The sequence below is a fragment of the Gopherus flavomarginatus genome, chromosome 4, assembly GCF_025201925.1.
Source record: "Gopherus flavomarginatus isolate rGopFla2 chromosome 4, rGopFla2.mat.asm, whole genome shotgun sequence".
NCBI classification, from domain to species: Eukaryota; Metazoa; Chordata; order Testudines; family Testudinidae; genus Gopherus; species Gopherus flavomarginatus.
The window spans coordinates 100,222,639-100,243,837 of record NC_066620.1 but is presented as its reverse complement, the minus strand read 5'-3'; the positions used below and the strand labels follow the sequence as shown (position 1 = coordinate 100,243,837).

Below are 21,199 nucleotides of genomic sequence, written 5' to 3'. Positions count from 1 at the left end.
CCAGGACATCTTCCTCCGGGTCTTCTTTCCGAAGCCCCACTCTTCTCGGCGGGAGCAGCAGCTACATTCCTTAGATGTACGCAGAGCACTCACTTTCTATATTGAGTGAACAAAGCCGTTCCGAAAGTCTCCCCAACTGTTTGTGGTGGTCACGGAACGGATGAAAGGCCTGCCAGTCTCCTCCCCGAGAATTTCCTCCTGGGTGACTGCATGCATCCGCACATGCTATGACCTAGCTCATGTCCCTTCGGGCCACCTCACAGCGCACTCTACTAGAGCTCAAGCGTCATCAGCCGCCTTCCTGGCGCGCATGCCTATCCAGGAGATATGCTGTGCAGCGACCTGGTCATCGGTCCACACCTTCACCTCGCACTATGCGCTGGTCGAGCAATCTAGAGATGATGCAGCCTTTGGCGCAGCGGTTCTGCATACTGCCACATCTCACTCTGACCTCTCCGCCTAGGTAAGGCTTGGGAATCACCTAACTGGAATGCATATGAGCAATCACTCGAAGAAGAAAAGATGGTTACTCACCTTTGTAACTGTTGTTCTTTGAGACGTGTTGCTCATATCCATTCCAAACCCACCCTCCTTCCCCACTGTCGGAGTAGCCGGCAAGAAGGAACTGAAGGATGGCCGGGTCGGCTGGAGTATATATCTGGCGCCATAACGGCGCCACTCCAGGGGGCGCCCAGCCGACCCGCCGAGTGTTGCTAGGGTAAAAGTTTCTCCGACGAACGTGCACGCGGTGCGCACACACCTAACTGGAATGGATATGAGCAACACATCTCGAAGAACAACAGTTACAAAGGTGAGTAACCGTCTTTTTTCAAGTCACTGCTAACTCAGAAGAAAATGATCTCGAATGCTTACGGATCAATATCCTAACAGATAAAGCACAAGATGGGGTAGTAATTGCTGTCTGTTACAAACCACCAAATCACCCAAGGGAACAGGATAACAGCCTGCTTATGCACCTATATTAGACCTTGTCTTGACAGAGAAAGAGAAATTGATTACAGAACTAAACATTAATGGTAGTTTAGGTACAAGTGATCATAATTTGATTACATTTCTAATATGCAAACAGAACAAAGTCCAAAACAATTATATACATTTTGGACTTTAAAATGACCAATTTCACAAAGATAACATGAATTATGAGATAAATCAATGTAGAGGAAGAATTTAAACCATAAAAATGTGTGTGATAATTGGGAATAGTTCAAGAACACTTTACTAGATGCCCCAAAAGCTATAATTCCACACTCAAGGAAGAAGGTCATACTGGTTAAAAACACCTAACTGGTTTAGAGGGGAAGCAAATGTAGTGATCAAGCAACCAACCAAATAATGTGTATATTTCCATAACAAATGGATGAAGGGGGAAGTTGATGATAAAGAATGTAAATCAGAAAGCAGGAATTGTAGAAAACTGATATGGGAATCAAAGAGATACAAGAAGTTGAGTATCAGAGGGGTAGCCGTGTTAATCTGGATCTGTAAATGCTGCAAAGAGTCCTGTGGCACCTTATAGACTAACAGACATATTGGAGCATGAGCTTTTGTGGGTGAATACCCACTTCGATGGATGCATGCATGTATTCACCCACGAAAGCTCATGCTCCAATATGTCTGTTAGTCTATAAGGTGCCACAGGATTCTTTGCTGTGTTTAAGGAAAAGTTGATGGCCAGCAGAATTAATGACAACAAGAAGGAGTTTTTTAAAGTATATTGTGAAACTGAAATAATCCTAACAACTGTACTGGTCCACTGCTAGATGGAAATGGTAGAATTATCAATAATAATACAGAAAAGGCAGAACTGTTCAAGAAATATTTCTGTTGAGTATTTGGGGGGAAAACAGATGATGTAGCCATGTCATATGATAAGACTCTTTCCATTCCAATAGTAACTCTGGAGGGTGTTAAACAGCAGCTACTAATGTTAGACATTTTTAAATAATCACATCTAGGTAATTTGCATCCAAGAGTTTTAAAAAGAGTTGGCTGAGGCTCTCACTGGACTGTTAATGTTGATTTTCAATAAATCTTGGAACACTGGGGAAATTCCAAAAGACTAGAAAAAAACTAAATGTTGCACCTCTATTATGAAGGGTAAATGAGATGACCCTGTAATTATAGTCTTGTCAGTCTGACATTGATCCTGGGTAAGATAATGGAGTGGCTGATATGGGACTCGATTAATAGAGTAAATGATGGTAATAGAGGTGATGCCATTCAGCATTGATTTATATGAAATAGATCTTGTCAAACTAACTTGGTATTTTTTTTATGATATTACAAGTTCAGTTGATAACGGTAACAGTGTTGATGTAATAGACTTCTGTAAGGCATTTGATTTGGTACTGCACATTTTTATTTAAAAATTTAAACAAATACAAAATGAACATGGCACATGTTAAATACTTTAAAAATTGGCTAACTGATAGACCTCAAAATTTAATTGTAAATGGGGAATCCTAATCAAGTGGGTTTACTTCTAGTGGGATCCTGCAGGGATCAGTTCTTGGCCCTGCACTATTTAACATTTTTATCAGCGACCTGGAAGAATACATAAAATCACCATTGATAAAGATTGCAGATGACATACAAATTGGGAGTGGTAAATAATTAAAAGGACAGGTCACTGATACAGAGTGATCTGGATTGCCTGGTAAGCTCTTATAAGGTAATAATTGGGGATATACCAGTCTCCTAGAACTGGAAGGGACCTTGAAAGGTCATTGAGTCCAGCCCCCTGCCTTCACCAGCAGGACCAATTTTTGCCCCAGATCCCAAAGTGGCCCCCCTCAAGGATTGAATTCACAACCCTGCGTTTAGCAGGCCAATGCTCAAACCACTGAGCTATCCCTTCCCCCTAAGTAAGAAAACTACACATTTGAATATGGCTAACTGTAAACATATCCATCTAGGATCAAAGAACATAGACCATACTTACATGATGGGTATAAAAGAGTGACTGAAAGAGACTTGGGGGTCATACTGGATAAATCAGTTGTTCATGAGCTCAGTGAGACACTGAGGCCAAAAGGGCTAATGCAATCCTTGGATGCATAAACAGGGGAATTCCAAGTAGAAGCAGAGAGGTTACTTTACCTCTATTGGGCACTGGCGCTACTGCTGCTGGAACACTGTGTCCATTTCTGGTGTCCACAACTGAAGAATGTTGGTAAGTTAGAGAAGGTCCTGAGAAGAGCCCTGAGAATGCTTAAATGATTAGAAAACATACCTCACAGCGATAGACTCATGGACGTAAGGGGTGACTTGGTTACAGTCTACAAATACCTACATGGGGTATAGATGTTTAATGATGGGCTCTTCAATCTAGCAGAAACGGCTATAATACTATCCAATGGCTGGAAGTTGAAGCTAGACAAATTCAGACTGGATATAAAGCACACATTTTAAACAGTGAGAATAATTAATCATTGGAACTATTTACCAAGGGTTGTGGTGGATTCTCTATCACTGGCAATTTTCAACTCAAGATTTGATTTTAAAAAATAAAAAAAAGAGATGCTCTACTTCAAGAGGAATTATTTTGGGGAAATTCTATGGCCTGTGCTGCACAGGAAGTGAAACTAGATGATCACAATGGTCCAGCTGCACTCTAGGAATGTGTTTTTATCTGTAGTGAAATGGTTAATGGAAAGGGACAGTTTCTCTCCTACCTCTCCCTGTAACAGCCGGCATTGATGAACCACACCAATAGCGCTGGAACACTTTTTATAGTAGCGGAGAAGCAAGTCAGCTAACTGTAAAGCAGTGGTCCTCAAACTTTTTACCTCATGCTCCCCTTTACTCCTGTCCATGCACCTCCCCCCGAGCTGGGGCCGAGAGTGGGGCCATGGCTACGGGGGAGGGAGGGAATGCAGATGGGGCAAGGGGGCTAAAGTTGGGGCCACAGCTGGGGATGGCATGGGGCTGGCAGCTGGAAGTGGAGCCCCAGGCAGGGGGCCAGCAGCTGAGAGTGGAGCCCTGGGCGGGGCCAGGAGCAGAGCTGCAGCACCCCCTGCACCTCTAGTTCCTGCCCCTATGACCAGCACTGTTTTGTCCTTCTAAACTGCTAATGCTTACTGTCACTAGGCTTCCAGTGCTATTGGAGATATCTTCCAAAATTAACAGATGATACTTACTTAAAAAATACATAGTTTAAAAAATATAACCTCCAACATACCTAATCATTCTCATAAGGGACACAGAATAGCTTTCTGAATAAAGATCTAATGCTGCTAACAAGTTCTCTGTTAGGAAAGATATTATATCCACAAACAAAGGTGTGGGTATTTGACTAAGTTGCTATGTAAACAGAGTCTTAATCCTCATTTGACTTTAACACTGGGTGGAATGAAAGAAAACTGAAATATCACATGACTCGCTAGGATATTTTTAGAACTGTAGTGACTTGTCCAGAGCTGTCAGCTAATGAACTAGCACCTTGAACAGATACAGCCTTGTTATTGACAAAAGTGAAAGCATTCATTATACGCTGCGCAAGCCATGCTCTGAGGTGGGCAAGTATTATATTTATTTTTTAATAGCAAGGAGAATGAGGAACAGAGAGGACAAGTGATCTGAATTGTCTAACATCACACAGGTTGCTGGCAGAGCTGGAAATAGCCAACAGCGTCAGTACTGGCAGGTTCTATTAGAGCACTGTCACCAGTAATGAACCCAACAACATCTCCATAAAGATATCTGGTGAGATTCATAATACTCCAGACAGAAGGACTGATGGAACTGGGGAAAGCCTGGGTACATTTAAGGCCAGCATAGTCTTTTATGATAATCTAATATGACTTCCTGCATAATATGGCTCCAGAGAATTTCTTGCCTGCAAGAATAATCAGCAAGTCAGGTTTCTCATGTAGGTTTTTTAATGTATATAAAAGCTATTAGAGAAAGTGAATGAGGGAAATGAAGTAGCATGCTGGCTCCTTGTAGCCATAAACAAGCTCACAAGACAAATTCCACACCAAGACAAATATTTCATTTTGACCAAAGCTCTAAAAGAGCCAAAATTGCCTTTCAGAAATGACTCCCCCTCAACCCATTCCACCCCGCGCATGCCTTCCTTGGGTTTTAATCACAGATTCAGAAGTTAGAGGTGGGAAACCCATTAGTCATCATTCTGCCCGTGCAGGATTTATTTTCACCATTATATTTTCCAAATATTGTCAAGGTTAGTTTTAAGAGTCACAAGCAATGGCATTTCCACTACATCTCTCAAGCTAGCCTGTTAGACTTTACTTTTAAGATAGAAAATAGGCTTACCCAGACAGGGTTCTTCATGCACAATCAAGTCCACATTAAGAAAAAAAAGTCAGGATATGATCAGCAATAAACACTTCTACAAAAGCAGTTGAGAGTACACCCAACATTGTAATGCAATGATAGATCATATCTACACTGAATATGCACAAGCTTTTCAAATGCATGGGAACTGCATACTACCCTGGAGGCTCTCCAAGGGAAACAAAGCTCTAAGAATGTGTGAGGAGAACTGATTATTCAAATATCTATCCCAGTGCAGCCTATAAAGATCCATAAGTAAAGCTGATACTTATGGCCCCGCATACCCTTTATACAGGCCAGAGGAGAGCAGAGGCAGCACAGTGCTTGTCTTCACATGTAAGACCCTTTCAGACTCTCTGTGTTATATGGAGTGAGCATATAGCAAGAAGCAGGATAGCTTTCTAATAGCATGTCCTCACTCACTCTTTCTTGTTCCCCTGGATCCTCTCGTTCTGTGAGAGCTGGAAGTTTGTGCCATTCTGTTCCTGCTCCTGTGGCAAAGAGGTGGATGTGGTAGGGAAGAGGTTCAGAATAGGCTGTTCCATTGTGATATTTGGTACCCTCTGATGTGCATTTTTAGATGCAGGAAAAGGAGCAAATGGCTGACTTAAGTGTAAAATAGGAGAGATGTACACAGAATGGCCACTCCAAAAAGACTCAGGTGATTACATCCTTGCATAGGCCCCTGAGCAATTCTGAGAGTAGCTTTATGCTTCATTAGGACTAGCCATTTGTGTAAAGTTAAGTGTCTATATAAATTGGAGCCTTCTATATTATGGCAGTAGACACCTTAGAGATATAGCTCAGCAAAATGATTAACTGAAGTTATTTTGAAACAGAAGTTCATAGATTTAAGCTTCAAACTCCCCAATCCAACTCTTCCTTTAAGAATAACTGAGTAGCAACAACTTTCCCTGCTAAAATAGTGCTTTTTGCTATTTGAAAGATCACAGTGGAAATCTATTTTTTTAATGCTCTCAGACTAGAGAATTTAGTTAACAGTTTATTAATTCAGCAACTAAATTGCTACAGCACTATATAATTCCCATTTCTGTCCATTTACTTCCCAATGAATGCAAAGATAATGTGTTTTGAAACATTTCTTATAGTTTAGAATGAACAATGTAAATACTAAAAAATACAAACTGAAACAAGAGTGTCTTAAATGTAAAATTAAGACATTTTTCCAAGATCATCTGTCCATCTGAGTTTTACACCTGCTACTTCCTCATTTTATCATAGTAACTTTGAAAAGGGGGCAAACTTAAAGTCGTATTTTCAATGCCTGCTCCCTTATCTGTAACACAAGAGGTCCAGAAAGAGCAGAGAGAATTATTTAATAACATTCGTATGTAGAAAAATAAAGTCTGACTTTCAGCAGTGTGACTTTCAGAGAACTCGACACATTCCCAGCAACTGGCAGTTTTCACTCTCATTGTTTACCTGTGTTGGATATGATACCAAGTACACTACGGGACATACCATGAGCAGCTGCAACAACAGCACCAACAAAAGCAACATGTGTTGTTGGGCCTTTGGTTTCCAGGCGCTTGAGACACAGCAGATGTTCCTTCATTTTGTGACTGCTGCCTTTTTCTCATTTCAGCTACTTCAGTACCCAAGTGGCTACAAGAACACAGACATAAGAGATTTATAGAATTACTACGGACAAACATGAAGTACAATCACATTTTCTACATTAATTATATTAAGTCTCTCAAAAACTTTGGGCAATGAAGACAAATAACCATCATCTGTGCTGCCTAAGTAGTAATTTTACAATAAAAACATTTTGCTAAAACAATACATTCCAGCGATGTGCTTATGCTACAATACTTTAGAGTTGTTCCTGTTCTTATCACTTTGACTAGAATAAAAGGCTGTTTGTTATCCTTTCAATCACTGGCACACACCTCACCGATTGTATAGCACTTGTTAGAGCTTAAAATATTTATGACAGTACGACTATCCAACTTTTTTTTGTTTTTTCCATCTCTCTAAAACTATTGTAAGATGGTAATTCACTTAAAAATATGAGCCTGACTTTGATCTTTGTTATTCCAGTGTAAGCTAGAATTAAACTGCCCTGAAGTCTGAATTGGAACACTATAACTAATGTGATGCATCAGTCAGGGCCAATACCTATTATTTACCATTAATCAGTCCAGATTAGCATTACTGTAGGTTTGGCTACTGGAGTTATCTGTGCATCCAAGGAAAAGCAAACATTTCAAAATCTTTCCCAGTGTTAGGCTTTTTGGCTAGGCAAGTTTTTCCTTCCCTCATCACCAGTACTTCCCAGATTTTCTGAAACCAAGATTTTTTTCCTTCCAGTGGTTTGTACTTATTCCAGCTGGAATTAATATTCCATGTATTAGCTGAACTTTTCATATGAAGAGAATAAGAGTAAAGTCAGGTTTATTAAGGGATTTTAGATTTTATTAAGGGATTTTTTTCCACTGGTGCACACAGTATGACTCAGTTTGCATACACTGAAACAGCAGCAGTGAAAGTTAAACCTTAAATGGCTTCTTTCTAAAATCACTAAAGTATTTTCAGCACTACATTTCATTATAGTAGCTAAGGGAGTCTGTGGCTATACAGCCACACATTCCCACCTGTCATGTGACAGGGGTATTAATTACATCAAGTCAGGTTGAGACACTGGGGCTTGGAAGCATTTCAATTTTTTGCCAGAATTGGTGTGCGTTCAGACTCTCATACCTTTCTTAAGTGAATTACTCACAATCTCCGTCCTCTCTCCCAATCTCCCCCCATAAAAAAACCAAACCCACAACTGTCTACACCAGCAGTTTTAACCAGAGGTCTGGGACTCCCTGAGGAAGCTATAAGCAGATGTCAGGGGGGCTGCCAAGCAGGGCTGGCATTAGACTCACTGGAGCCCAGGGCAGAAAGCCAAAGCCCTGCCACACAGGGTTTAAATCCAGGACTTTGAGCCCCACTACCTGGGGCTGAAGCCGAACCCTGAGCAATTTAGCTTCTCGGAGGCCCTGTGGTTGGGGCCCCGTGGTTGGGGCCCCAGGCAGTTGCTCAGCTTCCTACTCCCAGCTCCAGTCCTGGCTTTTATATGCAGAAAAACACTTATTGTGGCACAGGTGGGCCATGGAGTTTTTAGGACTCAAGTATTTGATCAAGTTAAAATGAAAGATCATATTAAACAGTGATTGATTTAAGTGAAAGGCACTACATTATGTGTATATATATATATATGTATATATAAAACCTATCACTTCCACCATTCAGGTATGAATATCAGAAGTCAACTGCTCTGCATGCAGGGGCAGCTCCAGGCACCAGCACGCTAAGCGCGGCTTGCCTGCGGAGGGTCCGCTGGTCCCGCAGCTTCGGCAGACCTCTCGCAGACTGCCGCCGAATTCGCGGGATTGGGGACCTCCCGCAGGCAAGCCGCCAAAGGCAGCCTGCCTGCCATGCTTGGGGCAGCAAAATACCTAGAGCCGCCCCTGCCTGCATGAAGGTGTGTGTTAATGTTATTGATGCTATTTCTTATGGTTTATATTTGCAATTTATAGGAAGCCATACATTTGTGTAGAGCTGGTTGAAGATTTAAAGGTCAATTTTTTGTAAAATATAGAAAGTTACAGGACAATTCTTCAGCCAGCACCAAGTGTTTATTAACACTATACATTTGCCATAGCTGAGAAGAATGCCTTCATTTTTGTAATAGTGTTATATTTTGTTTACCAGTAACAGAAGGAGGGAAGACTGCTACAGCATGACAGTTCAAAACATCTGACATGTATAATGTCACTTTCCCTGAACTACATATAGGGAAGACTCTGCTGTGCACGCATGATGCAGTTAACCTGCTTTATAATTATCATACCATGCTCTGAACCGAACCTATAGAAACCATGCACTGACTAGTATATGGTTGCTGACAAAAGATCTTTCATATGGTATGTTCTCTTCTTGAGGTCAATACCTGAATTCTAGAAACTTTTGGACATAACTTCCCATAATTTAGCAGTCTCAGAAATCAACAGGACTACTCATGGGACTAAGTGTTTGCAGGATTGGGGTTTTGTTAACAAAGAAATATTGGTCCAGTAGGATTAAAAATGAAAAAGTTCTCCATATTCCACATACCTTTAAAGTTGTACAAGAAATGTAGGATTATTGCACGTCAGAAATACCCATCCCCCACATTTCCCCAGGAAGAGCAACAAAAGAGAGGTTCAGGAGGCACAGTCTCTTCCAAGTGCTCTGATTATGCTATACAGGCTGATGTAAAGGATGAAGAGAAAACACTAAACATGATGGCAGGGCATACAGTGGTGCAAAGGCTTGTATTTTGCGGGGGGTTGAGAATGTGGTAGATTGACCACACTTGTGCCTTCATAGTCCCAATATACAGACACTCCCTGACTTACGAAAACATTTTGTTCCAGAACGCCTTGCGTAACTCGAATTTTGTGTAGGTCAGAAACGTATCTCCAACCATTACGCCAAAAAACCAACCAAATAACAACAACAAAAACACAACCACACCTCCTATTTCTAGCTTATGGAACTTTTTCCATAAGTGTGGGTCTGCATAAATTGGGTATTGCATAACCCAGGGAGCGTCTGTAATATGCAGGTATCTTGGTGGCATAGAGGGCTTGGGCACTATTTGCTCTCTGTAGCCCCATCAAGTTCATTTTTGGTCACAGTTGATACAATTTGGAGCCTCCACCTCATTTCACAGTATGTTTATCTAAAAATACAAAACATTGCTTTAATTTGATGTGACTGGCAGTCTGCTCTATCCATGTTCAAGACTAGAATAGCAGAGGGTGTTGCTCCCAATGACTGAGGTGCATTTGCAGAGCTTATACAGCACCTGGCTTAAGTAAATGCTATCAGTCCTACACTTCGGTGAGCACGACATTCCTTCAGATCCTATAAGGGAAAGTTTACAAGCAATCAGCAAATCCCAAGGATGGTGGTGCAAGTCAGACATTCATTTACTGAGCACAGAGGTGCGGGGATGATCAGGAGTCAAGCTTTTCGTCTCTGCTTGCTTTGGCTGTTAACTACTGTATTTGCAAATATCACACCTGATCTTATTGTCTTCTCTGACAAAACTCCCATTGATTTCATTAAGTGTTTAGGCTGTAGGAGAGAGATTATCAAACTCATTCTTTGGATCTATTCAGTGATCGAGCTATGGAATGTAAACAGTGACTTAGTCATATGATGGGGATGCCTTTTGTCTGATCCAGGTTATGAAAATGAAGTTTAACATTCTAAACTCAGATCAATCTAGAGAGATGATTGTTTGACTGGAACCAAATGTAAGGGAATGACAATGGAGATCCAAAATTATGCGACCTAATTTTGAACAGAGATTCTGTGATAGTGATACAAGCTGGAATGACATATTTTGAGTTTGCATTTTAGCTTTTGAAAGGTCTCACTCTTCCTGAGATCTCAGAGAGAAATTACCTCTGTGCTGGGCATGAACACTGTGGAAATAAGGGACAAAAGTCCATCTGCCCAACAGAAGCAGCATCTCTTCCTAGCACTACAAAGGAGATTAGATAGTCTCTCCTATACCAGGCAGCACACCATGGGCCCAATTCCCTTCTCACTTTTTTACATCTGGATATTTCCATTTGCTTCAATTTTATGACCCCCAATTTGTGAGATCAGAATCTGGCACCATTTTACACAAGAGGTTCAATTCACTTTCTAGGGGTTATCTAGGTACTATGGCCCTCATCACCATAGCATCTGAGCACCTCATAATAATTAATAGATTTTATCCTCACAGTGCCCGTGTGAGGCAGGAAAGAACTATCTCCATTTTACAGATGCAAAAGTGTGGCACAGGGTAGATTAAGTAACTGAATGACATTTACATAATTTTTTAAAGTAGCAAAGCAAGAGAAACATATGAATCCTTTGTGTGCAGTCAGACCCATATTAGTTTAATATGAAATGAACAAACCCTGTAGAACTTGGAGTCAGGCTCATTGTCAGTTGTATGGAGTTGACTGCACTAAGACTCCTACAGACATATTTAGGACATGATTACCACAAAATTCACTGTATTTAGCACAGAAATCCCCTAGCACACAGAGCAATATCTTGGGAAGAGACCTCAAAAAGAAGGGAATTTATTAAGAAACATTTGCTTCATTACACACCTTACAACTGGGAAAGTATAACGAATATTGACTGAGGAGTTCAAACCCCAAATGATTCATCCTAGAGGATAAAGAGATAATCCTTCAAAACCCATTTCACATTCTTGATTCCACCTCCCCCAATCTCACATGGGGCTTACACTTAAATTCTTAAATCTGTTCCCCAGAAATCCCCAAGATACAGCGTTCTTCACTCTCCTGCCTTTTGGACATTGCACCAGACCCAGACCACATCAACTCAGTTGTTCTATTGGTTCCTCAACTCTGATGCAACAAGATCAAGCTTCTTGTCCCTGCTTCAAAGCCTCGCAGAACAGTCCCTTCTTGTATCTGAGCTTTTCTTTTGACATTGTCTCATCCCCCATCAATAGGGCTAGTTTTGATACCCCGTTTACCTGCATCTCCTATAAGTGTCTCTGCACTTTCTTACACACTGCCCCTTATGTTGGAAAGTCCTTCCTAATTTGCAAACTTTTTCCCCCTTCCCCAACCCTCACACCTCATTCAAATTTTCTTCCCTGTCACCCTTCTGCTGCAACATCTACAAGAAGTTAACCAGGACATCCAGTTAGTCAAATAACCCCCCCGCCCTTTATTCCATCATGCAGTGCAATAGTCCTTGTTTGCGGCAGTGTTTGAGGGAGGTTTAGGCTGGACATCAGGAAAAACTTCCTAACTGTCAGGGTGGTTAAGCACTGGAATAAATTGCTTAGGGAGGTTGTGGAATCTCCATCATTGGAGGTTTTTAAGAGCAGGTTGGATAAACACCTGTCAGGGATGGTCTAGATAATACTTAATCCAGCCATGAGTGCAGGGGACTGAATTAGATGACCTCTCGAGGCCCCTTCCAGTCCTATGATTCTATTATCTTAGTGATGTTGCCCCTAGCATAAGTCTTAAAATAGTGCTTTATTTAAGGGCGGACCCACTGGTATACCAGAGCAGTGCAAAGCTGTCAGAGTACACCAGCCTGTTAAGCTGGTTTACAGCAGCTTGCGCTGCTCTTGTGATGCAAAGCAGAACAAATCTGGCCCTTCCTTTACAATGTACTCATGTTTTTAGGGGCTGTGTTAGTGAGACCAGTGCTAAGTGAAGGCAGGCAGGGAGAATACAGTCTTATTGTCCATCCCTACACTCCTGCCTCCTTTCCCCTAGCAGTGCTCCCTCAATGCACAGTGGAGCCAAGGCAGCATGCCATGGGAAACCTTTCAAGAACTGATGCCCAAGCTAGCATGCAGCTACAGAATTTTTAAAGAGCGGTGACTGTTGGCTCAAGTAATTTACCAATGAGAACTCTAGACTTGTGTTCAGCCTCCCTCACACCAACTCATTACAACCAATAGACTTTGCAAGTTAGGTGTAGAGGAAGGGTTTTGGTTGAATTACCTTCGATGTCACAATGGCCCCACTTGAGTTACCTCAGCCTAGATGTTAGAAGCAATTAACTTAGCTTAACTGCCACTTAGTTTCTTAAAATATCAATTATGCATAAGATTTAAATGCATTGCAATTATATGGAAAGTGTTTGCATTATGCACTTGTTAAGATCCTTTGGGAAGAAGAGACTGACAGACACCAAGTTTCTTAAAGGACCCCTTTACATTGCAACTCAAACTGATTAACACATTTACTTGTAAGTTCTCCAGAAATTCATTCTGCACTCCATAAGTTCTGTACGTTTGAGGATACACTATTTTGTACTAACTCCCTCCCTCACAAACCAAGAGGTTGAATCCTGCTTTAAGTGCGTAATGAACTGCTTGAGCTATGGAGTTACAAGCTGCAACTTCATAATATACAGTGTTAATGTAACGTGCTGGTCAGCGTGTTAACATAGAATGGGAGAGGTCTGTCCAGAAGATGTGTACGTTGTAGCTCTTGAGCTAAAGAGATGGGCCTTCTAGCTAAGTCCTACAGACTAATGCTTTACACTTTGAAGGACTTCCACTGTTTGCCAAGATGGCAGTCATCATATTATGAAGCCATGTTTTTCTTTAGTTTTCAGAGGGGTCATGTAAATACCTCATCCTGCCTCAAATACTTGTACTCCCCCAAATTACCTCCTCTCCATTATGAATGACAGGTCTAAGCCTCCTCTTGGTCCATTCCTTTTACAGTTCTATGTTGTATAATACTTGCTTGTCTCTGAGAGCAGACTACTTCTTCGCCTACTAACTTTTCTTCTGAAGGTGGAGATCTCAAGTAGCTTCATAATAAGTCTTATTTCCTTCCCGTGACTAGAAGTTTTGACTGCAGCTACTCTTGCTGCACCTATTTTTTTCCCTAATGAACTCCAAGATAAAGTGAGTTTTCTGCAAATAAAGCATCTTTCTTATGTCAGGTCCTTCTATTCTGGATATGTTTGGCCCTTTATCGTGGTTTTTTTTTTAAAAACCGGTTGGAACATGGTCATAAAACAATTTGAGGTCACATAGAAACTCCCTAGCAGTAATTCATTTCAGTGTTAGATACTCTCAAAAGCACAGTATTTTTGCATTCATGTGTCACATTGCATCAGTTTTAACTGGCAGTCATATGGTTTGTAGATCTGGCTCCTACATCTATCTAGAATGCCTGTTCTTTGGTCCCTAACTTAAATTGATCCTAGCCTGAAAACTCTTGCATTTAAAAGTCTATTCTTCATACATTTTTGTCTGTATCCTCAGTTATAGGAGCAAGCATTTTTCAGTTTTTGAATCACTGAATACAATAAGTGGAATTGTAGGGAGAGGAAAGATTGCTTTCAGAGAGTTATAATTTGGTCACATCCTAAACAAGTCAATCTTTTGAAAAAACAAAAACAAAACTGTTTTCCTAAATGGTAGCCACATGAAGTAGGCATATGCAGCTTCTTTTCAGAACTGGACTCCTGGTATCCAGAAGTGAAGACAAAGCCTCCTAGGATATTAAGAAATTATATAGAAGCTGTTCAAATATTTAATATTTTATTGGACTATCTGGGATTGCTAACTCAGCCCTACCAAAACCAGCTTGTGTAATTTTTTGGACACTACAGAGACCTTGCTCTGTGTACAACAATGCCTTTTTATGAATCTGCCAGACAGCCTTCATGGTTGAGAAGTTTGACTGAGATGTCTTGTTATCATTTTATAGTGAATTTAGTACCCTTAGGAAGCCCCACTTAAGTCTCTACATTACAGCGCAGCTATGGATTAATACTTCTAAATCAGACAGTATTGCCCAGCTACTAAAGATTAAGCCCGACAGTAATGCATGATTTAAAAGTTTGAGATGGGTACATGCACAGTTTTTTGCTTCAGTGTTTAAAAGGAAACTTAAAACATTAAACAAGCTATGCTAAAATTATGAGAAGCACTCTGCAGCTTTCAGGAGCATTTTATAAGTGCAGGATGTAAAACTCAGCAGGAAGCCTTCCATATTTCCCAAGCATATTTTATATTTGTATGTGTGGCACAGCATTGGAGAGTCCCATTTGGTACTTCACATATCTATCCTACTTCTCTGGCTAGTACTGACTTTGCCAAATGAAGCCGCTGGTTGCAGCTGGTGAAAAAGTTATTTTCCCTCCAGAGAGGGCTTGCAGATCCTGACATAGACATCTTTGGTCAAGTCTATAATGTACTCCACTGAGAGTTTACTCACAGGAGCCTTGAATGACACAGAAAGCAAACAGTTCTGCTGAAGCCACCACTGTTGTAGCTCCTACATAAGCATTAGATTTTCAGTGCACTAAAAAAGCCAGATCTCATTTCACAGTTCTACTTATTTTACTGCTTTGTGACCAGGGCTGGCTCCAGGCACCAGCGTAACAAGCAGGTGCTTGGCGTGCCCAATTCAAAGGGGCAGCATTCAGTCTGGTATCGGGGCGGCATGGCACGGCACGGTATCGGGTCTTCGGCAGCAATTCAGTGGCGGGTCCCTCATTCCCTCTCTTTCTCTTTGAACTGCCGCCGAGGAGGGAGAGAGGGAGGACCCACTGCCGAACTACCGCCAAAGAAGTGGCGCGATTTAGCTGCTTGTCTTCTTTTTTTTTGTTTTTGCCGCTTAGGGCAGCAGAAATGCTGGAGCCAGCCCTATTTGTGACCTGCATAAATCCTGTACAATTTCATCAGAAATTTAACTATTAGAGTAAGTAGGTCAGTCAAAGAATTTTGACTAGAGTAAGGAAAGCAAGATATTTGTTCAAAAGAAAAAAAAGAAAAAAACTTTTTGTAGTGTTGGTAGGAAGGTTTCTGTGGGTTAGTATGAAGAATACTCAGAAGTCACCTACTACAGGACAGGCCCAACAAAGAGAGTAACAGAAAGCCGCTAGCCATCACCTTCAGCCTCCAGCTAAAACCTCTCCAATGCATCATCAAGATCTACAATCTATCCTGAAGGATGATCCCTCACTCTCACAGATCTTGGGAGAAAGGCCAGTCCTCATTTACAGACAGCCCCTCAACCTGAAGCAAATACTCACCAGCAACCACAAACCACACAATAAAAACACTAACACAGGAACCTATCCTTGCAACAAAGCCCATTGCCAACTCTGTCCACAAATCTATTCAAGGGACACCATCATAGGACCTAATCACATCAGCCACGCCATCAGAGGCTAGTTCACCTGCACATTTACCAATGCGATATATGCCATCATGTGCCAGCAATGCCCCTCTGCCATGTACATTGGCCAAATCGCAAAGTCTCTATGCAAAAGAATAAATGGACACAAATCAGATGTCAAGAGCTAAAACATTCAAAAACCAGTTGGAGAACACTTCAACCTCCCTGGTCACTCAATTACAGACCCACAAGTCACAATTCTTCAACAAAAAAAATACCATAAACAGACTCCAATGAGAAACTGCAGAACTGGAATTAATTTGCAAACTGGACACCATTGCATTAGGCTTGAATAAAGACTGGGAGTGGATGGGTCATTACAAAAGTAAAAACTATTTCCCCATGCCAATTTTTCCCCTACTGTTACTCACACCTTGTCAACTGCTTGAAATGGGCCATCCTGATTATCACTACAAAAGTTTTTTTTTCTCCTGGTGATAATAGCCCACCTTAATTGATTAGTCATGTTAGAGTTGGTATGGCAACATCCATTTTTTCATGTTCTCTGCATATATCCATATCTATCTATATATATATAGAGAGAGAGATCTTCCTACTGTATTTTCCACTGCATGCATCTGATGAAATGGGTTTTAGCTCACAAAAGCTTATGCCCAAATACATTTGTTAGTCTCTAAGGTGCCACAAGTACTTCTTGTTCTTTTTGCTGATACAGACTAACATAGCTACCACTCTGAACCCTGCTCTAAGGTTAACTGTCAGAAACAGATCTGTCTCCCCCATATGTTGGAACCACATATCCCACAAATGATCTTGTCTCTAGTTATGGATCGTAGTTACCAGCATTCTCAGCTATAATGTATTTATTTCCTCTTCTGTTTCTTGGTTTCAGGCAAAAAACAAAACAAAACAAAAACTGTATCTACAGCCTCATTCTGTCTGGGGTCACAGTATTGAAACACTTAGCAACTATTCCAGTGTTTCCAGCATTATTCCTGGCAACAGCATCTCACTGACTTCTCACCCCCTTCTGCCTTCAAATGAGATAGTAAAAAGGCTTTACCTTTATTTTTCATCTTTATCTCTAATGGTCAACTTTGTATACAGACTCAGTTCTTGCTTCCATAATTACTGAAGGGATTTGTCTGGAAATCCAGTATTCATTGTGGTCTGAGTTCTTCTATGCTCTGCTTCTAGTTGCTGCGTTGTTTACCTGTTAATTATGCTTCCTGGCTAGGGGTCTTGCTAGACTGATCGCTGCCACCATGTTTCATGTGCTACATAATGGATAATATGAAAGGACTCCATGCTTCTAAAACTAAATGGGCTCTTTATTAAGAGAATTATTTAAAGCAGCACTGCAACTGTAGCTAGCATTCGAAACATGTACATGCAGACCGACTAACGAATACCTCCCCCATACTCTTCACTCCTGCAACCTGTGCACCTCCTAAGCCGCATGCAGGCTGCAGGCACAGACAAGGGTTATACAATCACAGACACTGATGAAAGGTTAGATATTGGAGCTAGTCACAACCACAGCAGCAGTACAGGCTCAAGGAGTAGAGTTCTCTTCTACCCTCACTTTCCCTGTTAAGGAGCAAACACCAAGCCCCAAAGAAAGCAAAGGCATGGAAACCAAATAGTGACAACATCGAAGAAATGAAAGGGCAGCAGACATCAAAGGATGAGGATAAAGAAGATATCTTTAGATCTAGCTAGGAGAAGGTAATCACTCACCTTTGTCAGAGAATTACAATGGAGAGGAAATAGACAGAAAGTGGGGTTGGTTGATAATTTGGAAGTTTCTGGGTTTGTTATGCTACAATCCACCTCCTCCCCCATCCCAAATAAACACTTTCTTAAAAAAAATTTTTTTTGTTTTGGTCAAACGTGTGGCTGGAGAAAACTTAACCAGCTTTCATGACAAGTCAAAGCAGAGCAAGTAAACCCCATGCTCCAAGCCTATGGAGGCAAAGAATGATGAATAAATAACTGTTTAGAAAGGCAGAGTTGAAAACCATGGAAAGTCAGTAGGTATTTAAAGCATACCCAGACCTTCTTCAGAAACACTCAGCTATGTGAGAAAAAGGAAGAGGAGAAAGGATGAATACAGAGGAAAGCCAACACTGGCAAAATAGGTAAATTTTCACATGGGTATAAATTAGGAATAAGTCAGTTTGTCTCCTCCTGCTGATTTCTCTTCAATTCTTTCAATACAGGACCTGCTTTAAGAACACTCTTAATTTATTAGTCTTATGTTGGGGAAAGGGTTGCAAACATTTGGCTTACTCCTACAGGAATTTGTTGGAGACCTAGGATAAAAGTTTTTTCAAAAGTGCTTAAGTGACTTTTGAAAATTGAATTTAGGAATTTAAGTGTTACAACCCTGGGTGAGGTCCCTGGTAAACACTCACCAGGCTGCTGTACTGGATCTAACCCTCATGTCCCACATGCTATTGGCTTGTTGGGGCCAGGCAGAGTTTAAGTACTATTTCTCTGGCTCTGGGCACCTAGACTCTCACTCCAGGTGCAGATTCCGTGTTGGACACCACACTTGGCTCTGAGGAATCTGTGGTTCACTTTTGTAGGCCCTGAAACAAGAGCTGGATTTCCCAAGCCTCCCTATCAGAGGGGCCATGTTAGTCTGTATCCACAAAAACGAGGAGTCCGGTGGCACCTTAAAGACTAACAGATTTATTTACAAATATTTATATTTATTTGTAAATAAATCTGTTAGTCTTTAAGGTGTCACCAGACTCCTTGTTGTTCCAGCCTCCCTGGTCACTACTACACATTCCCAGAGTTCCACCAAAGCTATGGACTTACTGTTTCCCTCTTCAGGGATTGTGACAGTGAAAACAAGTAACACAGGCTCGATAAGGAATTTCTAAACACAGACCGATGTAGCAGCACAAGAGATCTACAGACCGATGGGAAAAACAAAACTTGCATGCAAATCTCTGCCTCTCTTTCCTCATCACTCCAAATGCCCTTTGGGGTTTGGTCAGTGTCTGTTCAGGGAGTCCAGGATTCCTCTTTTTCTCAGCCTTGTTCGCTTCTGATCCTGGCCTGCTCCCCTTGTTTGAGTGAGTCCTTTTTATAAAGTTGTGTGACGACCTAGGAATGTTCTTAATGTTTGCTCTGAATACTGTGTTGGTGCCTCAGTGTCCCCATGGCAGTTCTTAAGTATCTGGCAGAGCAAAGGGCCAGTGCATCTAAATGCCTGACCCTCTGTCTCCTAGCAACTGATGGCCTGGGCCCCTCCTCTGCAAAGGTGCCAGCTGAAGGTGTTGGAGACAAAGGGATCAGGTGACCTCCTGGCCCGGGAAAGGGGCTGAGCAGAGAGGAGGGGCTGGGAGGGGTTGTTAGTCTGGAGCTGGCTGAGGGCAGACGTGGGGGTCTGGCTCCCTGCCCTCCAGAATGGACCCGGCCGAGGGGTCCAGTTCTCTGTACCTACAAGCTCTGTTTTAGACCCTGTTGTCATAAACAGATAGCTAAGGGTTAATGTCTCTTTCACCTGAAGCACCTGACCAGAGGACCAATCAGGAAACCGGATTTTTTCAACTTTGGGTGGAGGGAATTGAGTGTCTAAGTCTTTGTGTCTGCCTGCCTGCTTTCTCTGAGCTTTGGAGAAGTACTTTCTACTTTCTAGTCTTCTGTTTCTAAGTGTAAGGACAAAGAGATCAGATAGTAAGTTCTATGGTTTTCTTTTCTTTGGTATTTACATGAATATAAGTGCTGGAGTGCTTTGATTTGTATTCTTTTTGAATAAGGCTGTTTATTCAATATTCTTTTAAGCAATTGACCCTGTGTTGTATCATCTTAATACAGAGAGAACATTTGTATGTATTCTTCTTTCTTTTTATATAAAGCTTTCTTTTAAGACCTGTTGGAGTTTTTCTTTACTTCAGGGAAATTGAGTCTGTACTCACCAGGGAATTGGTGGGAGGAAGAAATCGGGGAGATCTGTGTGTTGGATTGCTAGCCTGATTTTGCATTCCCTCTGGGGGAATAGGAAAGTACTTTTTGTTTCCAGGACTGGGAACAGAGAGGGGGGAGTCTCTGTGTAGTTTCACAGAGCTTGTATCTGTGTATCTCTCCAGGAGCACCTGGAGGGGGGGGAAGGGAAAAAGGATTATTTCCCTTTGTTGTGAGACTCAAGGGATTTGGGTCTTGGGGTCCCCAGGGAAGGTTTTTCAGAGGGACCAGAGTGCCCCAAAACACTCTAATTTTTTGGGTGGTGGCAGCAGGTACCAGGTCCAAGCTGGTAACTAAGCTTGGAGGTTTTCATGCTAACCCCCATATTTTGGACGCTAAGGTCCAAATCTGGGACTAAGGTTATGACATGGTGTAGCAGTGGTGGGATATAGACAGAATCCAGAAGCCAGTAGAAATATTATATTTTTCTTTTCTCTGCTAAGGGCTTTTTAGCAGAGAGAAACAGTTGGTTTTAAAAGGGAACCAGAGAGAATTTTTTTTTCTGCCCTCTCTGGCAGTTTGTGGCTTGCATGTTAAGCGAGAAGCCATTAAGAGACTGTTGAGGGTCTTTTGTCATGCAATAGCCCTCCCATTAGGAGGCAAGTACCAGCACTTATATGCATGTAAATAAAGTGGTTTTTCTGGTTTCCCTTCATTGAACATTAGCTAGAGAGAGAAAGGGAAAAAAGGCACTGTTGCTAGGCAGACTCCAGGAGGCAACAGAGAACCTGCAGTTCAGAAAATAAACACCGGAGGGCACCCCAACACAAGAAAACAGGAACCATGACTTCTAAGGCAAAAATTGAGGCCAAAGAACAAATCAAAGAAGCTGAACACAGGCGACAGATGGAGATGAAAGAAAAGGAAGAAAGCATGAAACTGGCAGCCTTCCAAAGAGAACAGGCAGCCCAAGAGGCAGCACACAAGAGAAAACTAGAAGAAGAAGAGGTAGCCTACCGAAGGAAACAAGCAGAAGAAGAGTTGGCCCACAGAAGGAAGCAAGAAGAAGAGGAGGCGGCCCACCACCGAGAAATGGAAAAACAACAAAAAGAAATGGAAAAACAACAAAAAGAGAATGAAGAGAAGGAAAAACAGAGAAAACATGAACTGGAGTTGGCAAAAGCTGGGCTGCATGTGCCAGCCAACCCTAACAACCCGGCGCCCATTATTGCTCC

The 21,199-nt window shown here is 41.7% G+C and overlaps 1 protein-coding gene across 3 annotated transcripts in view; it reads right to left on the bottom strand.

The window, feature by feature from the left end:
• The window catches only part of RGS17 (regulator of G protein signaling 17), a 99,980-nt gene that overhangs the window by 37,629 nt on the left and 41,152 nt on the right, over positions 1 to 21,199 (bottom strand). For all 3 annotated transcript variants that reach the window (XM_050949927.1, XM_050949924.1, XM_050949925.1), the window contains exon 2: positions 6,802 to 6,945. In XM_050949927.1, the coding sequence (XP_050805884.1) occupies positions 6,802 to 6,920 (119 nt within the window). In that variant the 5' untranslated portion in view covers positions 6,921 to 6,945. The remainder of the gene's footprint in view (positions 1 to 6,801; positions 6,946 to 21,199) is intronic.